Consider the following 26677-nt stretch of genomic DNA (forward strand, 5'->3'; position numbering starts at 1 on the left):
CACAACCTCTGGAGAAAGTTTTCAGAGCAGTCTGGCACAGGCTGGTATTCCTAGTCAGGTATTCCTAGTCAGACTCTTACCTGGCAGAGCAAAGGGGCACTTGAACGTTGGGTCCTACCACTTGCCTCCTTAGCAGAAATGTTGGTGTCCCCTATTTGAAAATGTGGGAAGACTGCCTTATTAGTCTGATTTCTGTATGATGTGTAGGCCTGACTTAAATAAATAGCAATACTTGAATAAAGAGGAGGGGAGAGAAATGTTTGTTTTTCCTTTAATGACGAGACATGCATCTTCCTGAAGGAATGAGTGGTGTAATTTTGACCCTGGTCTTTCAAAGACTCCTGCATATGCTTAGCTTCACCAGAGTCAATGGTACTGCTCAGCATGATATAGCTAAGTCATTATTATATGCCTTTGCAGGCCCTGGGCATTTGTTTTGCCCTGTGATATTTTAAATTGTTTTGTGTGATGAAAGCAGCAGGTTTTCCAGTTATTTCCCCAGCATGTTTCTTGTGGGCATTGGGCTATTGCTAGTGTTTGAAGGACAGGCTCTCAGGTTGCAGCAAGGGCGGTTTGGGTTGGATATTAGGAAAAACTTTCTTACTAGGCAAGTGGTGAAGCACTGGAATGGGTTACCTAGAGATTTGGTGGCATCTCCATCCTTGGAGGTTTTTGGGACCCGGGTAGAAAAAGCCTTGGCTGGATAATGTTGGAGCTGGTCCTGCTTTGAGCAGGGGGTTGGACTACATGTCACCTCCTGAGGTCCCTTCCCGCCCTCTTTTTCTAGGATTCGATGATTCTAAGAGGACTCTTACTGCAAATTTGCCAATGCATCTAAGTTGACTAAGCTTTGTGTTTTTCAATAAGGCATGTGCTCCTAAGTCACGTAGGTAATTCTAAGTATTTCACTCTATACCCCAAGGCAACTAAACAGCTGGCATGCCAGCATTTTCTCCCAGGAAAATTAGAGCTACTTCCTTATGTTTTATCATCTCATTACATTTGGTGCTAAAAGACTTTTGCAGTAGATTTTATACAAACATGTAGGAAGACCGTGTTCCTGGACATCCAATTAATGCAGTTTCCTCCAACAGAAAGATAATGACGCTGACCTCCGTTATAACCTGTTCTGAAATTAGCTCATGAAAAGCACTGTATTAAGATCTAGGTATCACTACTATGAAATGTTTCACTGCTCATTCTGAGCTGTAACAGGGAGATTTAAAGTGTGGATTGTTCACTGTTCTGCTTTCCGATCCTTTGTGGCCCTGGCCTGCAGTGATTGATGTTAGAAAGTATGGCCCAAATCCTCAGCTGACATAAACAGGAGCTTACGAAGAAACAACCTTTTACATCAGAGGGTTTAATCCTTTCTCTCCTCCCATGGGAGGTTTCCAAGCTGGTTCTTTGCTGCAGCACATAAGATTTTATTTGGAAGGCAAGAGAAGGAGCTGGGAAGGAAATGAAAAGGGAAAAGAAAACACTCACACCCTATTGCACTCTTGAACTTATTTTATTTGTTCTTCTTCCAGTGGAGAATCAAGCAGTAAGAGAGAGATGAAAGGGCTTGTCATCACAGTATCAAAACATAAATCACATTTCTTGGTGATTCAATGTTTCAGCTGGAGAAGAGGAGGGAGAGCCTTCACCTCATGACAGAAACGGGTGTAAAGGTTTGCGAATGGAAAGCAGCTTGCAGAGAAGCAGCTGTGAGCACATCTGGCGTTGCTTTCCTGGAATGAAATGCAGCTGGCCCTGCTCTTACTTCTGTTGTGGGGGCCACTGGCAGGGCTGCTTGGTCTGGTGCTGTGGCACAGACTGCAAGGACCCTCCGCTGCTGCCACCACTACCCCCGGAGGTAGTGATCACCTTGCTCAAGGATCCCCCACTGCCACCAGAGGACAACCCTCCTCCAATGCCAGGCCCACCAATGCTGATCCCAGAGGATCCTCCACTGCCACAACTGGATCCTCCACTGCCTATGCTAACTGTTTGGCCTGAGCTACCACCACCACAGCTGGATCCTCCCCCGATGCCATAGCTGGATCCTCCACCAATGCCATAGCCGGATCCCGCACTACCACTGCCCACAATAGTTTTATGGCCTGAGCTCACACCTCCACAGCTGGATCCTCCCCCACTGCCATAGCTGGATCCCCCGCTGCCACTGCCCACAACAGTTGTTTGGCCTGAGCTCACACCGCCACAGCTGGATCCTCCACCGATGCCAAAGCTGGATCCTCCGCTGCCACTGCCCACAACAATTGTTTGGCCTGAGCTTCCACTGCCACAGCTGGATCCTCCCCCAATGCCATAGCCAGATCCCCTGCTGCCACTGCCCACAACAGTTGTTTGGCCTGAGCTCACACCGCCATAGCTGGATCCTCCGCTGCCACTGCCCACAACAATTGTTTGGCCTGAGCTTCCGCTGCCACAGCTGGATCCTCCCCCAATGCCATAGCCAGATCCTCCGCTGCCACTGCCCACAACAGTTGTTTGGCCTGAGCTCACACCACCACAACTGGATCCTCCCCCGCTGCCATAGCTGGATCCCCCACTGCCACTGCCCACAATAGTTTTTTGGCCTGAGCTTGCACCACTACAGCTGGATCCTCCCCCGCTGCCATAGCTGGATCCTCCGCTGCCACTGCCCACAACAGTTGTTTGGCCGGAAGTCACACCGCCACAGCTGGATCCTCCGCCAATGCCATAGCTGGATCCCCCACTGCTGCAGCAGCTGGATCCGCCACTGCTACCACCTGCGATGACAACCTTTTGGGCAGAGCCTCCGCTGATGCCACTTGACAGTCCACCGCCATAGCTGGATCCACTGCTGCTCCCACCGGTCACACCAATCTTTTGGCCTGAGCTGCCACCACCATAGCTGGATCCCCCACCAATGCCACAGCCTGAGGATACGGAACTTCCGCCCCCATGGCAGGTTGAGCCCTGAAGACCTCCAGACTGGTGTGGGATCTCCTGGCAGGCAGTTTTCTGCTGGCTGGAAGACATTCTTCGGTGAAGCAGGTAAACCTAAAAGAACAAAAGTGCTCAGGGCTGGCAAACAGAGGAGATATTTTCTTATAGGATCATAGGAAGGTCAGGCTGGAATAGACCTCACAAGATCCAGTCCAGTCCTCTACTAAAAGCAGGATCATCCCTGACTAAACCATCCCAGTCAAGTGTCTCGTCAACCTGCTCCTGAAAATTTCCAGGGATGGAGATTCCCCAACCTCTTTAGGCAGTGTATTTCAGTGCTTGAACACCCACAGGGTCATGAAGTTCTTCTCCAACCAAAATTTCCTCCAGCTTGAGGCCAATGCTTCTAGGGCTGTCCCCTCCAGCCACAGAGCAGAGCCTATCTCCATCCTCTCTAACATCGTCCTTCAGGCATTTGAAGACTATTAATCAAATTCCGCCTCAGTCTTCTCTTTTCCAGACTAAATAACACTGGCTCTTCAACCTTTCCTTATAAATCATGCTTCCCAGGCCTGTAATTATTTCTGTTGCTTTCCCCTGGACTCTTTCCAAATTATCCACATCTTTCTTAAGTGTGGGGCCCAAACAGAACACAGTTTGTTCTTCTTTTATATACCGTAGCTAAAAAATTGCTCAGTGCGAACAAGGCTCGGTCTATGAATCACTGCCCTGCCAGGAGCTTGGGGACTGAGGAGTTATCTAACTTTCATCTGATTAGGATTGTTTGCAGTTGGTTCAGTGTCTATTCCATAAATATTATAATTTGGGCTATAGCTTGGAGGGCCTATATGAATGCATGGACCTGTCTGAATCGTACTCAGGCCCTTTGGCAGATAAACAATGAAATTAAGGGGAAAGCTGCTGAAAGCTTATGAGTCTCATTGTTCCATGATGGACTCACACATTTTTCAGCTATTCTTAAACTCTTTGGGTTTTGAGGCTAATATCTCAGGAGATGTCAGGTTTGCCAATAGCCCTTTCCTTCTATTCCAACACTGTGGGTTGATAAAAGAAGCATCAAAGTGCCTGTCTGAGTATAAAGGTAAGCAGATTAAAGAAGAAAGTTTTTTAAATGAAATACACATTTCAGTGAAAAAGTGTCACCCCAAACTGATGACAGAACAAGGAGCAATGGTTCTTATTTGCAGCAAAGGAAGCTGAGGTTAGATAGTAGGAAAAACTCTCGCTAGGAGGGTGGTGAAGCACTGGGACAGGTTACCCAGAGAGGTGATGGAGTCTCCATCCTTGGAGGTATTTAAGACCCAGCTTGACAAAGCCTTGGCTGGGATGATGTAGCTGGGGTTGGTCTTGCTTTGAGCAGGGGGTTGGACTAGATGTAACCTCCTGAGGTCCCTTCTAGCCTTCACTTCCTATAATTCTGTGATTATTTATTTAGTCAAAAAGTGTTGGTTTTTTTGCTCAAAAGTGAAAATTTTCCCACTTGTAAAAATTTTTCCAACCAGCCTGTGTAGAAACCTCATCAGAGTAACAGGCACATATTTTACACTTGTCTCCTATTTTACAACAGTCCCAGCTACATCATCCCAGGCAGGGCTCTGAGTAGCTGTCTCATTTTTTTCAGCCTATTTGGAGCATCAGGGATGTACTCCAGCCAGCGAATAAATCCTGCATTGCATCAGAGCAATGAATGTTCCAGATCCTGAGAAATCAGGTTTGGAGGATGAGTGTCCATACTCACATCACCGGGCTTGCTTTTGCAAAGCATTTCTTGAAGTCTATGAATGAACTCAATGTATATCTAATAATAAAAGGAAGAAAAGATAAAATGACTTACCCACCGCAGGAACTGGCAACACGTGCAAGGGAAGCAAAGGCAAGTGAATGAGGAGCCTTGGGTCAAAAGACCTTTTATACGGTGGCTTGGGCTCTCCTACGGGAAGTGAGACACCCCCAGGAGAATGGAGATCAGTTTATTTGCCAGCCTAACCCTGCTTTTACTATGCACTTATGTTGACTTGTCATTTCAGATCAATATCTGTTGCCTGTATCTGTTGTTATGTTGTTTACAGATGTAATTGCTAATCCTTCCTAATGACTGTATTCCTGTGCTCTTGTGTTGAACTGGGGGGCTCCTGTGCTAATGGAGGTGCACTAATCCTCTCCCCAGGGCCTGCAGAAGCCAGTCATGAGCCTTAAGAACCAGCTGTACAGCTTTGTGCTCAGCTAAACTGAGCATTTTTGTTTGCTTCCTTCCATCCATGGCCACTTGGCCCTGAAACCTGCTCTACCAACACTATGCGTGCAACTGTAGGCCACGAGTGTGCACTATGCATGCAATGGTAGGCCACGAGTGCAGCTTCTTCATGCTCTCCTCAAATGCAGCCAATGTCACCCACCCATGTCTCTGCCACCATTACAGTTCTAAGGGCAGTGGGGTAGAACTCCTCAGTCAATGGGACTAGAGTAGGTGCTAGGGATGTTTGGTGGAGCTGCTAGCATGGTGATGGTAGGACCAGGGTGTTTCAAGATGCCACCTGGGGAAGCAGGCAGCACTGCAGAAAGCCAGAGGCAGATGAAGCAGGGGCCTCGGCAGATGCTTTGGATCCTGGGGGATGAGACTAGGAGAGGGGTGTTGCTTGGGGAAGGGCACTAGGGAGGGAATCTGGCAACACAAGCTCTGCATTTAGCAGCAGGAATTTGTGTTCCCTTGAGAAGCTGTTAATGTTCAGATCTGGGGCCTTTTCTGCTTGAAACGACATTTGCTCTGCACATGGTCTTGGCCTCTAAGTAGGGTCCAGAGCTTTTTTCTTCAGCGCTGTGCGTACCTGCATGTATCTTAGGCTTTATACGGTGTTATACTCATCACATTAGTATCTGGGCAGTACAGTCAGTCTGGGCTTTCCCAGTGAAGCCCATTTTTGCTGGGTATTGTAGATGCATTAAAAGTAGAAGGTCAGCTCATGAGCAACGTGCAGCGGAGCCCTATAGGGTTGTGCTAGGCATGCTCTGAGCCTGCTTCCAGAGGACACACGCAGAGGAACATCTTGTTTGAGGATCCTGGTTAGATTTATTGGTAGAAACTTTGGCACGTGTGGACTTTAGGTGTATAGGGGGATTCAGCAGGGGCTTTGAGCATTGCACCCTTGGACATACATCCCATCCAAGTCCCAAATTAGGCATTTAGGCCGGGGGTGGGTAAAAGGCGGCCTGCGGGCCAGATGCAGCCCACCAGGCCATTTTATCCAGCCTGTGTGGCCCCCACAAAATTTAGAAAATTAATATTTATTTGCCTCTGGCTGCGTGTCATGTGGCCCTTGATGGCTTGCCAAAACTCAGTAAGTGGCCCTCAGTCTGAAATAATTGCCCACACCGATTTAGGTCTTTTTGTGGATCTGGACCCAGCTAGGCATTGTGATGCACAACTCCTATGCTGCGTTGAAGGTCTGTTCTACAGCAGCTTGCCCGAGGTCTCCCAAGCCATAGACTAATACTCTAACCACCCCATGTTCTTCCTCTCGTGACAACTCTTCCCTCTCCATTGCTCCATTACCCTGCCACCCTCAGAGATCATTTGGAAAGAGATAATATTGACAGAGGAGATGGAGCCAGCAGGAATTTTGCCAAGATAAATAGTAAAACCAGCAGCATTCAGACACAGGCTCTAAAATAAATGTGGACAAAAGGAAAACAGTACTGAAGAGGAGTCTGGAGGAGGCTGCTTGGGATTGGGATCAGGGATGTAGCCTGGAAGACCATGAATTAATCTTCACTCTCCACCATCTACATGCATCTCCTTCAGGCTGGAGGGAGGAGTCTGGGTTGTTTTCCAGGTTGATTTCCATGTAGGTGGCCACCAGATAAGGTCATGGATCCTGTGATGCTGTGCAGTGATTGTCATCTATTAGCATGTCTGAAATTTTCTTCTGCCCGTGCTGCACCTGACGTCTAATTGCCCTGATGGCAGCGATCTGCCATCCAGCTGACAAGCAGCATTGTCCTTGCTCACCAGGGGCTTGTGGGGATTCTTGATTTAAGATTGCAGGGTTCCTTAGGCTTCGTGCCAATGCCTCTAAACCAGCCTTCTGCTTTCCTGGCCACAGACCTGGGGGGTTCCAGCAGGCCACAGAACTTAGGCACCGTTTAAGCTACCTGGGAAAGAGCAATGCACAATGTGTCCAAACTGGAGTCATTTTCTTGTTGGAAACACTGGATGGAAACACTTTTTTTTTCATTTTGCAGCAGAAAATGTTGATTTTTTTTCCACTGGGACAAACATAAATCTGAAAACCAAACATTTTTCAGCAATTAAAATCTAGCATGTTCTTTTCCAAAGTTTCTAAAAATGGTGCTGTCTTCAATGAATAACTGAAAATATTCCAGCAAAACAGACACTGTCAGTGAAAGTCTTTTTTCTCTGGGTGAAAAAACATTTCTCTCTTTATATATAAAGAAAAGTTTAAGAGGGTAGACTCTTCACATAACTAATCAGGTGTGATTTTCTTTTCAAACAGGTGCTTCGATGTGCTCTGCTGGCATTCAAGAAATAAAATTGGTTGATGGTGCCACAGCCACCACCTCAGCTGGCAGAGGATTCAAGATGGGGACCAGGTACTGCAATTTCAGGTGAACGCGTGTAGTGAAGGGTTGTAAGACACTCATATAATTTCCAGACTGGGCTCCAAGGGTATCTGTAGCACACACTACCCCAGGGCTCACATCAGCTTTTGAAACCCCAACAGATCCTCTTCCTGTGCCAGACTAAGGAGGAGGCCAACCTTGACTTTGTGCTCAATAGTGGTAAGTTCCCAGGCTCCCAGAACATGCTGGTTGCTTTTCCTCTGGGGTCTGACAGCTTTTTAGGGCTTTTTTATGCCAGCCTAGCATAGCAGAGCACACTTTGTCCCTATTTGCTTCCTGCACCAAGTTGGCCTGGCTTGATGCTGAGAAGCTATTGGAGTAATTCTGATTTTGTACCTCTCTGCAGGGTACAAGGCATATAGTGGAGCAGCATTTAAGGGGATGGGGATTTCAGAGAGAATTTGGACCCCTGTGTGCCTGTGATATGTGAAAATACTTTCAGCCTAGAATCAGGGCTCAGTTGTGTATTGCAAGGTGCGTGAGAGCAGGACGGTAACACCTATCCATATCTGCATCTGCATCTGTCTGAGGAAAAGCATGCTGATGTTGGTTACTCCCACTGTCCTGTGATGAGTGGTTGTTGGGTGGAAAAGCTGTGACTACAGGAACTTGCACAGATAATAAGAGGCCCGGTTGCCCACGCCGTCATCTTTTAAAGTGTGCACAGTCAGAACAGCTCACCCCAGTGTGTTTTTGCGTGTGAACCACACATTGAATAATACCAAGATTTAACCTTTGTGCAACACTTTCCATCGCCAGCTCCCCAAGAGCTCTTCAGAGGGAGTCAGTGTTGCTATCCCAGATTGACAGATGGGGAAGCGAAGGCACGGTGGGAAGCTTAGTGTAGGAATGGGACCCTACTGCGGAGAAGGAAGTGTTATGTGGTGTTTATGGAGTCAGTCCAGGACCTGAAAGATCGTTTTTTTTCCTGGCTTGGTCACGTCATTCCTGTGTGATCGTGCGTAGGTCACTTCCATTCTCTGCTCCTAATCTTCCTAATCTCTAAAGCAGCAATAATGATCTGCTCACATGGAGGGCTGGGAGGGTTTAATCTCTACAATTTTGCAGAATGCCCGAGGCCAGAGCCTAGGATTTGGTCTTCAGTCTGTATCCAAGAACAAAACCACGTCATGATGAAACCGTGTGGCTGCAGTACTCCAGCGTGGTACGTTAGGGTGCATAGTCCATCGATGCACCAAAGACTGTCCTGTTTACTCATTTGTGACCCTGAAAACACACGCCTGTTTGCATAGGCTGTAGGATATTTTGGCTGGATACTTTGTTTTGGAACGTGCCGTTGCACTGGGTCGATTTATCTCAGTGGTTGGATGACAACTAATATATCTTATAGGCAGCAGAGGCAGTAGAGGTGGCTGAAAAAGCTCAGGTTTTTTGGTTAGGAAAAAGACCTTTTCCCTCAAAAGGAGTAGTTTTCCTGAAAGGTTTTCAACTTTTCATCTGTCACAAGAAATTGGTGCCATTTTTAGTTACTATCTTACAAAAAGGCTGAGTAAGTGAAACAAAATTTGGGATATGACCATTTTTACGTTAAACATTTACAACAGTATCATGGGAACCAGGTCTGTATCAGACCACACCGTATCAATATGACTGAAAATGGTTTACTTTAATTAAAAAATAAATCAAAGCCAACATTAAAGAAAACATGAATGCAATGTTTCTTCCTAACATTTTGACCCATGGTTTCATCCTCAGAAAGACATTTATTTCACATCAGATGAGCAGGTTTAACCAAACAGGGAGGTGGCTCCAGTGGGTTATGCTGTGTGCCTGGATCATGTTGGCTTGTACAGCTCAGAGCACCCCCCTCATCTGTGCTGCCTTGCTACAGAGTTTAGAAAAGGAAAGGTTTATTTTACTTTCCAAAACATTGCCAGAAAGTGCCATACTGAATGCAAAGCTTCCCTTCTAGGGAAATTCCTTTTACCGTCCTATTCATGGAGGGATAGGAATAAATGGATGCGTAGTGAATTTGAGTCAGGTTACTACTAACCCTGAGTCCTGAGTGCATCTTAGATCCTTTGTGTCTTGTGTCTGGCTCACAAAAGGCTGCACAGAGCCTGGAGGGTCATCCCTGAATGGTGCAGAGCTATGTCCCGCCAGGAAGGACCCCGCAGCTCTCTGCTAATGGAGCCCTAAACTGGTGCAGGGTCTGCTCTGCTGACTGGTGCATGGGGAGCGAGTGGGCAGTGCACAGGGCAGAGCAAAGTCCCTGCCTGTTCCCTTGTTCCTCTCAGCCCCTCCCTATTCTCCTGTTTGGGCAGAGAATGAGTATGGGACATGCAACCTTCTGGTCTTTGCCTGTACGCAGCTGTCACGGAGGACACACCAATTAAGTCATTGCTATGTATTGGGGGTGGTCTTATATCCATGCTCCTTAAATGTAAGTCCTTATTCATAGATTCATAGCTGTTAGGGGCTGGAAGGGACCTCCCGAGATCATCAGGTCCAGCCCCCCTGTGCTTGGGCAGGAAAGACTGCTGGGATCAGATGACCCCAGCAAGGTGAGCATCCAGATGTTTTTTGAAGTTTTCCAGAGTAGGTGATTGTACCACCTCTGGGGGGAGTCTGTTCCAGACCTTGGACACCCGAACCATAATGAAGTTTTTCCTTATGTCCAATCTAAAGTGATATTCTAGCAATTTATGATAGTTATTCCTTCTTTTCCCCTGGGGTGCTTTCATGAACAGATGCTCCCTCAGATCCTGATGTGCGCCCTTTATATACTTACAGGCTGTCACTAAGTCCCCTTTTCATCTTTTCTTCTCCAGTCCCATGTCCTTATCCTTTGGTGATGGTTTGAATCCTAGTTTGGTTGACATCTTTTCCCTCCTAGGCTCCTGTTATGTAGAATACCCATTTGAGCATTTGGGGATAAGAGGTTATCCCTAAGATAGAGAGGAAGAGTTTAGCCTTGCAGTGGGTTTTGATTGAGACATAAAGTCTAAATCTGAAGGACTCCCACTCCCTTAAACATGGGACTGCTGATCCCAGGTGGATTTCTACCCCAGATCATTTGCTTTTCAAATTTTCCCATACAATTTCTACCTTGTTCAATATTCTTCTGTTTGGCATGGCTGTGGTATGGAAATTGAGCTCTATCTAGAAGCACTTCCATGTCAGTGAGCAGACTCTCAGATACTCGAAGGACATGTGGCAGCATGAAATGGTCGGAGAATGGAAGATACATGAACCTTTATGAATGATATGTGCTAGCCTTGCATCATCTAGAAGGCTACTACGTGGGGGTTGGATTAGAAGACCTCCTGAGGTCCCTTCCAACCCTAATTCTTTGATTTATCTATCCTGGTATCATCTTCATCATTAGTAACAACAGTCTGCTGCTCACTCATGTTGTGGGATGCCCATGTGTGCAGTCCAGACTCTTCCAAAACCAGCATATGCAAAGACCATAGAAACAGAAGCAAGGAACGATTCCTACACGTGGGTCTCTTGAGTTCTCCAGGCCTCATATCTGACTATCTCTACTGCATGTTGCTTTCAGAGTGAACCCTGTAGACTCACCCTGTAGACTGGATTCAGCTCAGAAGACCCCTTACCCCTCTCTGTTTTTAATAGACCAGGGTCTTTACTCAGAAGAAAACTATGGTAAGAAAGGGGAATGCATTCAGGGCTTGAGAAGAACCACCTAGACACTTAAACTCTCCAGAATGACAAGTTTTATTGTCTCATGCCTATAGCCGGACACTGAAGCTGGAGATCAGTATGTGAAACCAACCTTACACCAGCCTGCACACCATATTTCTCATTAAAAGTGCATTGGAGATGCACAGCCAGTTGCATCAGGAATGAGGGACTCGGCAGTGGTACATGCAAAGCATGGTACGTTTCAGGCGGTGGGAGGTCATGAGGTGCTTGCCATCAGGGTTGCTTGATTTGGGCATTGCTAGGCAGTGGCTACTTCTGCTGCTGCTGCAGGGGCCACTGAGGGGGCTGCTGGGTCTCTTGCAGTGAAGAATCCAGAAGCAATGAAGAAGATTAATTTTTGGTAACCAGAACGAGCTATATTATAAAGCAATTTACTTTGTCCCGCAGCACAAGAAAGCAAAAAAAAAGTTGAGAGGAGTGAGGATACTTGGAAGATGAGAACTTTTCATACAGTATTTAAGGCCTCCTTCTGGAAGTAAGACATGCTCTGGGACAATGACTGGTTTATTTACCAGCCAAACCCAGCCTCAGCTGCCCACTTGCTTGGCAGCATCTTTTGACTTGTCATTTTTGATGAACATCTCCCTTCCACAACCCTTGTTGTTTTAAGCCATATAAAAAGACCAGTGGAGGGCCTGCCTGCTTGGGGGAAATGGGGAGAAGCAGAGGTGCTCTTAAATTGGTGGCTGAAACAGAAACTAAGCCTTTGAATCTGTGCCACCAACAAGGAAAGGGCTCGGGGAAGCTTTTGTACTCATTTATCTTGAGTACAAAAACAATCATTTCAGAAAGTGTTTCTAAAGACCTTAAATGTGAATAACGTAAGCACCGTGCTGTTCATATTGATCTACGGTTGTGAGGATGGCCTGACATAATTGGTTCATGGTGATCATTGCTGGTAGTCTATTATGTATATCTGATGACACCCACAATGTGTCAGGGGCTGTATAAAAAAAAAGGACTGGAAAAAGCAATGAGTTTTTGCCATGAGGAGCCTATAAAAAAGACAAAACACATTGCTCCAAATGCTCTGCTGTTGTAAGTCTGGGTTATTTCTCTTATTGAAGCTGATTTGTAGCCAAGGAGCATGTGGCTCATAGGAAGATGGGCACAGGAGGGAACCAAACTACAAATGACTAAGATCACTGTTGTCCATAGGCTGCAGTGCAAGAGTAACTGTTTTATTATGGGTGAGCTGTTTTTTACCAACCTCGTCATATCATTACAGCTTCTAGGCCGTGTGCAATTATACCATCCAATGCACCCTCCACCCATGGTGATGACTTAGGGATGGTACAGGGATCCTTTGTGCCTTACTTTGCAGATCACCCCAGTACAGCTGGCTCCTCTTTTTGTGCAGGAATGGGCCATCTTTAGAGACATCTGACAAAAAATAACTGCCTCCTAGCAGTGAAGAGTAGTTATGTTAAGCACACAGCTCAGAGCAGCTCTGAGTGTGTTGCATAGGGCTGGGCTCAAGGTCTCAGTATTGGGAGACCTGAGAGCATTGCAGAGGTGATATACAAGTCTGCTGTGAGGCCCGTGGAGACACTTCTGAGTTGTCCACTTGCCTAATTGCCAGTCCTGGCATACTCAGGGAGGAGCATCTGGGCACGACTTCTTTTGTCAGAGGCAGGCCTGGATTTTGGAGGGGAGCAGTGTAAACACAACCCAGTCAGCCCATTGACATTGGTATAAGTCTGTTTCATAGTTTCATAGTAGCTAGAGTCGGAAGGGACCTAGGTAGATCATCTAGTTCACTAGAGTGAAAAGATTTGTGTTGTAGATTTACTGATGTCCTACGACTTTTGTGTGCAGACAGAGCTCAGGGTCACTAGGGAGTGGTGTGGTGACCAGTAATTGGCTTCAGACCCTTAGAAGGGGGTGTAGTGAATTGCTTTGTCCTGATTTCTACTGTAGACCCAGCAGCTTGTATGCTGCCAAAGCCTTATGAATAATAATAAGAGCGGCAGCAACTCCAGTTTGGGTGCACAGGTTGCGGTTGTTTTTCATACCCTTAAATCACAAAATGAAGGACTAAAAATATCACTTACAGTGCCTAAACTATACTCCTGAACCTTCAGGCTGACTCTCTTATGGGCCTGTGCTTCGGGCAGTGTTCATTTGCCGCCTGTAATGGAATGAACCTCCAGCAAATTCGGTAACGTTCCCCGTACTGAAACAGGGTACCACCGACTTCTGCCGGGTGTGCTGCAGTGCACCTTGGGGCTCTTCTGCTGGATGCGAGCAGGTACCGGTTGAGGCTGTATGTGTTTGGGGAGCAGACAACTGCAGTGTTTATTTGAGGAGTGGAGATATACATTTTTTACATAAGCTTGCTTAGACTATAAGCTCCTTGGGACAGGAACTGCATCACACTCTGTGTTTGTACAGCACCACGCACAAATGGAGGTCCATGCTTGGGACTCCCACATCCTACCACAGCATTACTGCTACTGCTGATAGCTTGGGGTTGGGAAAGAGTTTAAAGAAATCACCAAGAGGACAGTGCTGTCATGAACTGCAAGCTGTAACGTCACTTCTCCAACACTTGTTTTTGCTGTGGTGTCCACTGGGCTCTCTGATCTGCTGTCCAGTGAGGAAACTTGACCTCCAGGTCTAGGTGGTCCCTGTCATGGCCAGATGAGCCACTGCCCCTGCTTTGGCTTGACAAGCCCTCATTCTGATGGCTTGATGAGCCTCCACCTTTCCTGTGGCAGTCTCCACCACTACCACTGCTGGAACATCTCCTGGATGGCTGTGGGCCACCAGGGCAGTCACTTTCCTGTTGGGACCATGCCTTCCTGAGATTCAGGTAACCATGCGAAAACAGCAAAGTGGGGGATAAAATCTGTCTTGCAGTTTCCCCTTCTCAAGGCAGGTGAGGGAAGATCTCATTTCCCTCTGTTGATTGCACCTGCCTGTTTTTCTGAGCTCAAGCGCTGTCTTGAGAAGATACCCCAGGTTGCCTGACCTCTGGTAGACGCTGCTGCTGCTCCTACCTATGAGCAGGGTGGCAGAAGGTTGCTGAGAGGCTGCTGATTATGTTGTTGCTTATTTGTAGTTCCTTATTATAGAGGGGGCTTCTGCAGTGGGAGGTCAGGATCTTGTCAGCATGATGAGGACACATTACCCAAGTTGCTCCCTGTATAAAGAAACAAGACAGGATGATCACCCCCAGGTCATGGATGGAGAAGCAAAGTGCAGAGAGAACAGAATGGCTTGTCCAGAGCCCCAAAAGGAGTTTGTGGCTGAGCCAGGGATTTCACTCCAAAACCTTCATAAAATCATAGGATCATAGATAACGAGGGTTGGGAGGGACCTCAGGAGGACACATCTAGTCTAACCCCCTGCTCAAAGGAGCAGCCACAACCAGATCACCCCAGGCAGGGCTTGGTCAAGCCAGGCCTTGGCCGGGGCCTTAAGCACAAGCGACTCTTTCCTAGCTCAGAAGAAACACTTTCCCATTAAACGGAGCAGCTGAGACCCTGCCAGGCAACAAGATGCCTCATTTTACCCAGTCCCTCTTGTGCAGGGCCCTGTCTTCTAAAACTTTCTCATTGATTTCATGCGACATCTCCCAGCTGCAGCGAGCAGGTTTGAATGGCCTCATAGCAACGACACCGCACAGCAGCCTGGGATTTTGGGCTGGCAAAGCTGCATTGGGAGGGTGGGGTATAATTAGCAAGAGGGAGGATTAGGCAAGGAGACTCATTCAAATGTTTTCATGACATGTTTGCTTAATACTCTCTTGATGGCACCCCACGCGCAGGTTAGGAAAGAGCAGAGATCATAGGGCCCTGCCCCACACATGGCTCTTTGGTAAGGGAAGGACAGTAATTCTGTCAAAGAGTGCCATTAAGCAGGCACCATTTCTCAGGCCAGGTACAGGTACTACACTTTTACCAGTATAAATGATTGTAAACCGGTCTATCCCCGTAACAGAAGTTTGGCATGCATAAACTGGTTTAAACAGGGCAGGATCTGGTCTAAGATTTTCCCCCCATTGCCACTAAAAGGCAAATGTATGTCCTGTTTGCTGCTTATCTAAACTATGCCGTTTCCAGAAAACCATGCGACTTAGATCAAATCTGCCTTGGGCTTTATGACGGTCTGTACCTAGCCTCATTGTCTAGATACACACATGTGATACAGCTACTGTGAAGTCATACCTGCTGCAGGTCTTGTATGCAAACCAATCATTTTCCCTTCAGGTTCACAAACTTATTCATCTTTTAGGGGCCAGTGGTACCTCCGTATCCCGTGCCCCCTTATGCTGGGGACGGTGTGGAAATATATCCAAGGCTTGGGTTTTCCCAAGCCTTACACTGCTTTAGAAGCATGAGTCCCTGTGACTTTGTGCCTTACTTTGCAGATTTTCCATGGGATTTGGGGGTCTTGGGAATCTCACCAGTAGGGGCATGTGCCTAATGCTCTTAGTCGCCTCATATCTAGGCACAGGATGATTTTGTGTGCTGCTAGGTGTTATTTGCATTACCAGACTGACTTGGAGCCTGGTCCCCGTTACAGTAGGTGCTGCAGAGACACAGAGCAAGACCTTCCATGCCCCAAGACATTCATGGAACTCCTTGCAATTTAAGAACAAAACAAGCCTGTAAACAGCCCATGAGAATCTAAGTCAGGTCCAGGCACATGATCTGCACATTGTTTAAAACTCATTAGGGTCAAGTTTTCTGTGCCTTCCTGCTGGATGAAGTTGTCGCAGGGCGGGTTCTTCTCACCTGCCGCGATGCTCACCAGGACAGTTTGGAAGTCCTACCATTCTCCTTTTCCTCTGTAAGTTAGGAAGAGAAAGGGCCGCGAGGAACAAGGCGGTATGGACGCAGCTCATGTTCCCAACTCTACTGCTGCTTTTGGTGGGTGGCCTTGATCAATTTTCCTTCTCATGCCCCAGTTTCCCCCCATTTTGTGAAGACGTGGTTGATAACACAGAGCTGTGGATAAACAGGCCCTTTGATTTTAATGAGATTCTCCATGTTTATCCCAGTGTGGGAGGAGAGCTGTAAACTGGAAAAAAGCCACAGTTTTCCAGCGATTCATCATTCTGGTTTAGTTGCTTTTGGTGTATATAAGGGAAAAGTGAGTCATCTGAGTGTCTCACTCTTGCCAGAAGTCAGAATAGCTCTGGCAGGGCACAGAAGAGAAACCTTTAGCTTTTCCTTTCACAGTATTAATCTGGAAAAACAGCAGCTTTGTTGCCCTCCCTGTATACAGCTCCATGCAGTGCCCTATGCCAGACTCTGCTCTTACATCTGGTTCGCTTTGGTGCCCTTCCAAAGGCTGCGTTGGAGGTCTGGTTTGCAGTAGCATGAAGGGAGAATCAAGCCCTTAGACCTGCATGAAATGGGTGGCAACACTGCTGGGAGTTTCACACTTCTCCAGGAACAGGGGCTAATCCTATTTCAGAGCTGGCTGGGAGTTAGGGACCCACGGGGTTGTGATGTGGAGTTTGCAACAGTCTGCTGTGTCCTGCTGACATTCCTTATTTTTATTCCATTTTACTTTGCTCCGCTCCTTAACTGCTTCTGTGTCCCTGGTATTTGAGTCTCCTGTGCTGAATAATCCAGTGTCAGCATGATTTTTCCCCCTTCCATGGGACAGAAATATGAACGGAGAGAAATCCAGATGTGGTGTTGCAGATGACTGTCATGATCTGGGACAGGGGGCCCAACTTTTTTGGCAGTTGTGCAGCAAATTGGCCCTGAACGCTACCTGAGAGTTTCTCTGATCCCCTTCTTCTGCCTGATCTGCTGCTCTGCTTTCTGCTCCCTTCTCTGTGCTCCCTGCCTGGTGCCCTGCTGTGCTTTCTTCTTCCTATCCCCTGCTTGATCTACTGCATGCCACACACTGAGCTGCCTGTAACACTTATGGCACTCACACCACGGTTTGGTTACCCCTGATTTAGGTTATGTATGTAGAGAGAGGTCATTCCAGTCTCTATCCTGAATTTCCCTGTATGAATCACAGTAATAAAAAGAGCATCTGTTACTAATTTACATCTCAATTAACTTAGAAAGCCTCCTGAGTCATATGTGAATGCTCATGATACACACAAAATTGGAAAAGCAAGGGCAATAGCAATGCATTATTCTTGTAATTGCTCCTAATTAACAAGCAAATCAATTAGGAAACTATTTTCCCATCTTGAAAAACTTCTGAGATTTCAAAATATTTCCCATTCTGCATTGGAAGGAAAGACAGGACCTTTCACCTTTTTCTACCAAAATAAGAGATCTCAGCACAGCCAGTATCCAGCTACAACCCGGGTGCATGTTCTGAGCAGGGGGCTGCACTGCATTTCTCATTTTTCCATGGAAGACCTCAAAGCTTTGGTTTTACTCTACTATGATACAGCCACACCCCTGAAGCCTCGATCAGGTTCTCAGGGTGGAAATGTCACTCCTCACCCTGCTCTAAGCCATTGGAGGAAATGCAATGTCACAACTGTGATTTAACATGCATTAGAAATGGGCCAAGGAGGAGGATGCTCATGTATAAGACAAGGCCTTGGCAGAGGTGGCAGCAGATGAAGGGAACAATAATCTCAGCTAAACATCATATGACACAGGTGGAACATATAGTGCATCCCCGGCTCCTCTTTATTCATAATCTTTGTCCCTCGTCCTACTGCTGTGATTAACACCATCTATATGTCCCATGCAGTCATTGTATTCCTAATTGCTTTAGCTGCATATGTAGTCATATCCTGTTGGTGGTTTGTTTTTGGGGGAACTCCTCAGTCCTCTCAGCAGGGAGCTCTTACTCCATAATCAAGACTATCCGGTTTGACTGCCCAGTATCAGTCTGGAGGGAATGGGAATGTGATTCTGATCTGATAGGGACTGGCCAAGAACCATCTTGTGGGCCCTGATTCAGGATTCAGGACAGCATTAAGGTATCCTGAATTTGAGCCTGGGGTTCTAAAAACTTGAGGACATGGGTTTTAAAGGAGAGGTGACAGCCTCTGAGGAAGAATGACACACCAAAAAAAAGATAAATAACAAAACTATGACCCCAAAGTAGGTGCCAACATCTAGACAAATGATCAGACATTTTAGTAAGGTGTAGGCTTTTCAAAAAGGGCAGAGCACAGGCAGGTCTCAAGAATTTCCATGCAAATTTACTTTTAGGCAGGTCCCTCTGGGAAGTAGCAGGGATGGGATTGTCTAAAGCAGCTGTGGGATTTGGAGTACAAGTCCCACTAACAGCCAGTGGTACTTGGTCCTAAGACCTACCCTTATTTTTGAAAAACTTCCATCCCTAAGCCATGTAGTTGTCTAGGCAGAAAACAGTATAGATCACAGAGGCACCTGGCTTCTGAACTCACACCAGAGCTGGAAAACTGCGAGCTGGAGGCTGGCCCTTAAAGGAGTTGCAATAAGGTCTCAGAGTGAATGAATACCCTGGATGCCAGAAGGTACTGATGACCCACCCAAGCTAGTGTACGTGATTTACAGACCACCAAAAAAGCCACATGCTGGCAGAATCTGCTGCTCTTGCTGGAGGACTCACGCTGTGTGGGCTCTGCTAAAAACACCGACTCAACTAGTCGCAGTTGTACCTGTGCTACGCGCTGCATGACTCCAAGAGCAAAGCACACCCTATTCTCCAGGAAGCAGTGTTTAGCCCCCCCCCCCCCCAAGCTTTCAGGTTAGTTTGCTGGGGGTTTAGACCTGTACTAGGATAACTTTCTTAAGGGAGAGCTCATTCAGTCCCTTACATAGGCTTGGTCTAATACTCCACAGCTGTGAGTGCTGTACCCAGGTGGCAAGGAGGAGATGTATTTATGAGCAGGCCTCAGAACTGCTCTCGTCATAATGTAGAGCTGATCCTAAGGGACTGCCTGCAGTGCTCTACAGAAAGGTGAAATGGCTTGGGGGCTGGTGAAGCTGGGGCATGATCTTGGGGTCAGGATCAGCGTTTGGAAGGGTAGCTAGGCAGCCGGAGGTGCAGGCAGATACTTAAAGTAGCCCCAGCTGCCTCTAATCTGGGCACTTCTATAACTAAAAATCTTGCCCTCTGCATCTCTGAGCCTCAGTTCTGTACTCCAAAAGGGCGGGGTGGTGTTTGTTTTCTTCCACTCTCTATGGCCTCATCATAAAACCTCAAGCCTGGGCAGGACTGCAAGGAAATATAAATACAGAGTGTGCTAAGACCCTCCGTAACTCAGGTCCCAGGTGGCTCAGGTTGAGCCCTTGATTGTCAGAGGTCACTTGCACTAAGTCTGACTAATGACCAGGTGACTGAAACAGGTTTGTAACTGCTCTCGGTGGAAATATGACCTCTTTTCCTACCCCTCTGCATTTCACAGGAGCTATATTAATATTGTACCCATGCAGAGGCCATAACACAATGTACATGCTCTTCTACATCACTGGACCCTGGTAATATTGCAATAATCTACCTTTGTCTATGCTAGCAGGAGCTTGTAGGCAGATGCATGGTGCAATAACAATAAACCTGCTTTGAGAACCTCCCTCTTCTGTTTTGCTTTCTCACACCCATGCTCCTTTACCAGCCAAGAGCCCTGCCCCATGCAATAGTTCAGATTATTCCTTAGAAATGAAAGAGGGAGCTCATTTGTTTGACTCACTTATTTGCAAACAGTCTTAGACTTCTGATCTGAGCTCAGTGGTGATACAGTAATTTTTTTTTTAAAGGCACCTTCTATGCATAGGAAAAAACCCTCCACAATTGTTTTGTAGGAATATCTCAAGAGGGATTTTTGTTTTACTTTTTTCCCCCTCTTCTCCCCTGCCCCCCAAGTGTTGCCAGATCTCATGATTTTTGGCGTTGTTCTTAAAGTCTGTGGAAAAACTTAGGGAGGGGTGTAAAAGAAGGAGCTAAGGTGTTTTGTCCCCCGCCCCCTTTCCAAAGTGTAGACTTCAAGAACAATGCCAAAAATGATAAGAGTTGGCGGTACTGCTCATCCAGCTTAGCTGGAACCCATGCAGGGTTTTGCTGGGCTGAGTCTCTTTTATTCATTGCATTTGTGCACTGCTTTTGTAAATGGATAGAAATAATTATGAAGGCTATGGGAAGGATGCCTGGTGGGGCAAAGAAGTGGCACTGTCATGACAGCAGGAGGTGCTGTTTACTCCAATTCAGTACCTAGCCAGAGCCACTGTGGGGTGCTGCTAGACTTATTATTGAAATTCAGGTCAAACCAACACCTATCTTGGGGTGTAGCTGGTAAAGATCCCATAAGATCTCTTCAAGGGACTGGCTGTTAATTGCCATGTTTGAGTTGCATTTCATTCTGGATAGTTACTTTTCAAACTCCAAAACTTACCCTTGGAAGTGTCAGGTGAACATGGGCTGCTGCTTTACCCTCCTGAGGCAGTGTCTGGTGTGAAGTTGTGGTACCCTCCTTGGGTAGCTGTCCATCTCCAGCTCAGAGGTGGTTGCATTTCAGCAGTGGGGTCGGCATATGTAGTGCAGGGTAGGCAGAATGAAAATCTCCCCAGAAATAGAAAGGCTTAGAGGATATTTTGCAGTTCTATCCTTTTTTTATTTTAAAACAGCATTGCATGCCATGACATCCCGTGATTGCCTCTGCTGACTCCTTCTGCAGTAATCCTATTTCAACAAGTACCACTGGTGTCCGTTTTAAAGCAGGGAAAATCTGGAGAGGTCTTTCAGGACATGGAGAGTGGCTGCTTTCCAAACTCCTTCCTTAGAGCAAAGAAGTGCACGAGTAGAGAAATCCTGTACTCAGCAAAGGCAAACCTCCCTGGCGAGTCTGCTTGTTGGAGTCGTGCTCACATCGGCAAGCAGCAGGATCTCCTGGCTGTGCTCCTATCCTGCAGTGCAATCATCTGTAACCTCTGCTTTATTTCAGCCTGTGTATCTGCCTGTCTCAGACAGTCTGCTGAGGGCTTGGTGGACAGGGGACTGCAGGGCAAGTGCTGGAAAAGCAAATGCAGCAGCTCTTCTCGGTCAGTGCTCCCTCCAGCTGTAGCTGGAAAGGGGTGGGAACCCTAGTGTGGGATTTAACCCTTCAAAACCTGTGCTGCAGGCTGGTTTGGAAAGGACTTCATTATCATTATTATTTTTTTGATTGGGTATTGCAAGGCTCAGGTGTTACGCTAGAGGGCACCAAGGAACCCCAAATACTCAGAGGATCCCTATATTAATGGGTAGAGCACAACACTGCTTTGTAGGTCTGTTTCCTCTCTTTAACCGACTGCGCTGCCTGGAGGAGTTCACAATAATTCTCTGACAAGCCCAGGGAGTCTCTCATTAAGGCTATCCCAGTACTCTGCACTGGGCATTTGCAGGTCCGAGAAGAAATTGCTGGGCATTTGCTGCTTATGTGCAGCTTTGCTCTGTGGCACATGACACTATGTACAGTGCACCCACTGCAGGAGGCTCTCAGGTGCTCTTTTCCTGTCCGTGGGGCCAGGATGGAAGTGGAGGGAAGATGACTTCACACTATCAGTTTGGTCCTCTGGGGTGATAAAGAGCCCTCCTTGGCCCTTGGTATCAATACAAGCAGGCTCAGGACTGCGCTGATTTGCAGGGCTTTTTGCTACAGGGTCCTATCCTTGTTACCCAGTTCACTCTGTCCATATTCTTGGTCTGCCCCATTCATCAGAAACTGGGACCAGGGCTGTTCAGCGTCCTCATGCCTAATCTACACCAGGGCTGTTCCTACTCCCTTGAAGGCCCATTTTTGCTTTTGGAGCAAGCAAGACAGTCCTCACTGTTCAGTCGAACTGGCTGGCCCATTCTGAACTGGCAGCAGAGCAATGGAAAATCAGTGCTGAGAGCTTTCTAAGCCACTGGATTGTCATTATTACGTAGTGTGATATTGAGCACAGTGGCTTTCTCTGGTCCCATTGCATCAGTGACTTAAGCCACTAATTAGATGTTAAAAAAACCACACATGGCTACTTGGCAGGAGAGGCCTGACTCATTATTTTATATCCACCAAGTATTGGGACCTGGAAACCTGTCTGAAACGTTCATACCCACAGGGGGCACCTCTGAGCTTTCAAAGGCCACATTACTCAGCTGAGAGCTAATGCAACTCCAAATTGCAGGCATATCTGTAGCCATGTGTTTCCTCAGGTCTCCCTGCTCATCCACAGTTTTTGAGCTTCTTTCTAAAATGGCAGGTTTCCAAAATCGGTGATTTAAGTTGCTCTGATTCATCTGCCTAGCTCATCAGTTTAGTCTGCTGAGCCCTGTTGCTCTTGTTTAAACCATAATATTAAAAAAAAGGAACAGTGAATCACTTGAGGACATGTATAAACATACTGTAGAATAATTGATTGCTCAAAGGCATCTCCTATTGCCAGCTGAATAACCCCAAATCAGCATTTCCCAAATGATGTAATGCCAAAATGTGTTAAATAAGCCATTTGAGGCATATGAATTAGTTGGGTATTCCAAACACTGCATGAATCATTTACTGCCATTCATTTAATGCCGTCAGTGAATGGTGCTGAATATTATTTCTAGACAGATTTTATTGTAAAGATACGGTCAGAGAGGGTTACAGGTGATTTTTGTGGGTTCCTATCTCGTGCAGAACTGGGACTCGGGACAGCTGGGTTCCAGTCTGCTGTGGAAGCTGTTATGAACCACAGCTTTGTCATATAGCAAATTGGTGCTGATCTTGCTGGTAACCAATGCCAAGATCTATGGGTGCAAGGCCACGGTATAACAGACAAGGATAAATATAAGGAAAGAACACACACTGACCAAGGCATTGTTCTGAATTGCCATATTTAAGAGGTCATGTGCTGCTTGAGAGTTGGACATAGCCAAAGAAACCCTTTGAAAGACCGCCCAATATCAAAATCATTCACTGCCAACAGTTCAGTTGTCTTAAATCTACGTAACCTGCATAGGGTTGACCTGTTGCATGCAGGCATGTTTGTGATATTATTGTTCCAGGGATCCTTTGCTCGGGTCATTAAAACCACCACGTTTGTTGTGACAATGAAGGTGGGGAAGAACATTCAGTTTTATCGGTATCGCATAAAAAAGTTCAGTGTGAGAAGCTCTGACCAGTTCACTAGATTCTTGTTCCTGCCAGGACTGTCATGCAATGGGCACTCAGTGTTTGGTTCGTTATTTATCTAATTAGGTTTCCTTGGCAGCCAGATAGTCAACTGGCTTAAAGTAAAGTAGCCCTATGTAGCTGCATAGTTTTCAGCGGAGCTGCACCAGATCAGACCGGCTTCCTGCCCTCTTACCCCTCAATGAAGCTTGCATTGGGTTGAAACCACTTGCAGGTTTCTTATATACCCAATTTTTTAAAGGCTGCTTTCTTGCTGTATGAATCGTTTTGCATCTCTTGCAGGTTAACGTATGGGTGCATCAGCAAGAAATCATCGAAAACCTGGCTTACTTGGTTGGCCATGGATGGTATAATATTTCAAAGTGAAAATTGCTCTCTTTTTTCTCTCCCTTGTCTCTGGTAATCTGATGGGTAGGAGGCACCTGTCTCCTGCAGTGTGCATCCCCTCAGCATGAATGGTTCACAATGTTTAGCTCACAGTAGGAGATGTGTAGCAAGAAAGGGAAATCGGGAGAAACACCTGGAGACAGATTCTATCTTCATTTTAATGGCAAAAAGAAGGGAAGGATACAGGACTGCAGCCCTGAACAAGGTGCCTTCAGGTGGGAAAACCAGGACAACTGGCACAAAGCCCCACACTACCAGGGACCACCCAAAATGTTCTTCTGCTTTTGTTCCCAGGCAGTTACAAGCCCCCTGTTTTCAGTAGGGTTGCCAACTCTCCAGGATTGTCCTGGAGTCTCCAGGAATCAGAGATAAATCTCCGGGAGACTGCTGAGAGTCACCCAGAAGATAAATGACAGGGCATTCATTAAGATAAATATTAAATGTTGAATACCATTTATACAGTCCAGTAGGTTTTTAAAATGTAAGAGTCATGTGCATTTGGCTTCTGGATGTAAAGTCTACGCATCATAATCTGTCACCGATATACGCAAGAACATCCGCGTTGTGTCGTGGACACATCGGCACTCTGGAAACCTCCCAGAATAGATTCAAGCAGAGTTGGCAACCCTAGTTTTCAGCCTTGATCGGTTCCTGGCTTTAGCCGGGTCTCTCTCAAGATGTTTATGAAATGGGTAATTAGGCATTTAAAGAGCGCATTGAAAAACAAGGGCTAACTTGCGCTGCACATGGATTGAAAAGCCCGACACAAATGGTATAGTGACACCCAAAGTTCAAGTCAGGCTTACTGCCTGAGAGGGGATAAAAGCTGGAGAAACAGAGACGGGGTAGGGGGGTGAGCCTGATGCAATCCGAGGTCCCGATTCAGGAATAAGAGAAGCAAGATTGTGCTGCTGCAGATTCTGCCGTTTGCTAGAACGGCTCGGCCATGTGGCCCTTCTCAGCAGGTGGGCATAGCAGGGGCTGAGGAGATGGGGCCGGCTCTGGGCATTTTGGCGGAGCAGAAGGGCAGCTTTCCAGGAATTTCAGATGAGGACACAGCTTGGAGCTCTCTGGCGGTGGCTGGAGCGGCTGCTTGATCTGCTGCTGGTCATGAGACATCTTCCTAGGTGCAGAAATGAGAGGATGAAGAGTACATCATGCTTGTTGCAGCACTTTGTGAGCGGCAATGAGGCATAAAGGCCACTACCTCTGGCAGTGGCCGGGAATCTGACTGTAGTCAGCTCTGTGCCAGCAGAGCTCCCCAAAAGCTTCTGGTTTGGATCTTCTCCGAGATGGCATCTGCCTCCCAAGCTCCCAGCTCTTCCACCCACTGCTCCCAGGTCCTCTGCTTCCTCCCAGAGCCTCGAAAACCCTTGGAAAATAAGTGGGGTACAGATTTACAAGTTGCTGCAAATGCAAATGATGGCTAATTAGCTATGCTATATTATATATTTCTTCAGGAACAAGTCCTCACTGAAGACCAGCCAAAGACTTGCATCCACCTATCTCAGTACAAGGAAACCAGCCTGGCTCTTTTGTTTCAGTCTCTCTTGAGAGTGCTGACCCCCACATCACTGTCTTGTCTGATCACCTGCCCCAGAGCTGGCTCTTAATCCGTGCATGTATATTTAGTGCAGCTGGACTTACCCAGGTCATCAGCAGTGGGAGTTCGAAGCAGTGGAAAGGTCTGGGGAGCACTTGGAAGGCAGAAATTTTATACAGCTTGCAGGCCCCACCTTGAGGAAACAGGCTATTTTGGGGGTATGATTTATCACCACCAGCACTGACCCACCTCTCCTCTCCCTCCAACCACTGGTTTGACTCACTGTTTTGTGCTGGAAAAATCCCTTTTTGGCACTGGTCTAGCTGCTCCTCTCTGTCCTGTCCTCTCTGGAGCTCACGTTTCACACATTTTTCTGAACATTGGTATCATTCTTTAGTGTGACACTCAGGGACCTGGGTGCAGCCGGATCCACTCTCAGGCATAGCTGGATCCACCCTCATAGATATTCATATGAATGAGAGCACTGGAAATTGGGTGGGATTTTAAGGAGACCCCAAGCCTTGGCCATAAGTTGAGGCTTGATATTGTAGCAATTTGGTTTAGGAACTCCCAAAGAATGAGTGATTCAGGGGGGACTATAGCTTCATTTTCTGGCAGATGGGTTCCCCAGAAGCTCTGTGTCCTAATACCCCTATTTAATGAATATGTAGTAATCCAGGCACTCTGTTCCCTACAGCATTCTTCAGAGCAACTTTATCCCCAGGACAGTGGCCTAGTGGACAGAGCATCAGACTAGGACTTGGATCTGCCACTTTTTCTGGGCTATGCCCCTGCCTGACAGATGAGCCACTTCACTTCTCTATTCCTCAGCTTCTCTCCTTTCTGCAGCATATCAAACTGTACAGGTCTATAAAAGCTAAGGAGTCTTGAAGAAGAAAGCAGTGTATTTGAAAGCTTGCCTAAGTCTATCCCAACCATGCAGTTGGTCCAATAAAAGAGATTACCCACAAAAATCCTTGCCTTTGTTATACTTTCTGGACCAACATGACTACAACAACACTCCAACGCTATATAAAAGATCTTGTTCCTGCATCTTGTGTCTTTCTTTCTTGCCCCCGTTCAGCTGGAAATTTCCTCCATAGCAAACTGTAAATAATGGGTGGGTGGGAAAGCAAAACCAGAAGGCAGGTGCTGTGATGCAACATGAGTTTTAATGTGCAAGAGAAGAGGAGCATATGTGGTACAGAATAAAGTAATGCAAGCTACAGAGCATATATTTCCAGGCTCCAGTTAGATACAGTCCACTGACCATTCCCTCTGGGGTGAGTCATTTCACTCAAAGATGATCTTTATTGAAGCTTTAGAGTTTGGCAGTTGAGTCCTGCTTTCCATCATGTTCAATGAGCATTTTTTAACCTTTGGTTGACTTCAGGTAGGACTAAGCACAATACATCCTGAATTAAATA

The 26677-nt window shown here is 46.7% G+C and overlaps 1 protein-coding gene across 1 annotated transcript; it reads right to left on the reverse strand.

Moving 5' to 3' along the window:
- Window positions 1-1500: 1500 nt before the first annotated feature.
- Window positions 1501-21238, reverse strand: LOC149861053 (uncharacterized). The gene is made up of 3 exons (XM_090053244.1): window positions 20582-21238; window positions 13323-14413; window positions 1501-3033 (listed from the first exon to the last, which is right to left on the reverse strand). Exon 3 carries the CDS (start codon window positions 3010-3012, stop codon window positions 1762-1764), a length of 1251 nt encoding a protein of 416 aa, XP_089909370.1. The 5' UTR covers window positions 3013-3033; window positions 13323-14413; window positions 20582-21238; the 3' UTR covers window positions 1501-1761.
- Between the last annotated feature and the right edge of the window lie 5439 nt (window positions 21239-26677).

Source organism: Crocodylus siamensis, chromosome 6 (assembly GCF_052110815.1).
Source record: "Crocodylus siamensis isolate JL-2025a chromosome 6, ASM5211081v1, whole genome shotgun sequence".
NCBI classification, from domain to species: Eukaryota; Metazoa; Chordata; order Crocodylia; family Crocodylidae; genus Crocodylus; species Crocodylus siamensis.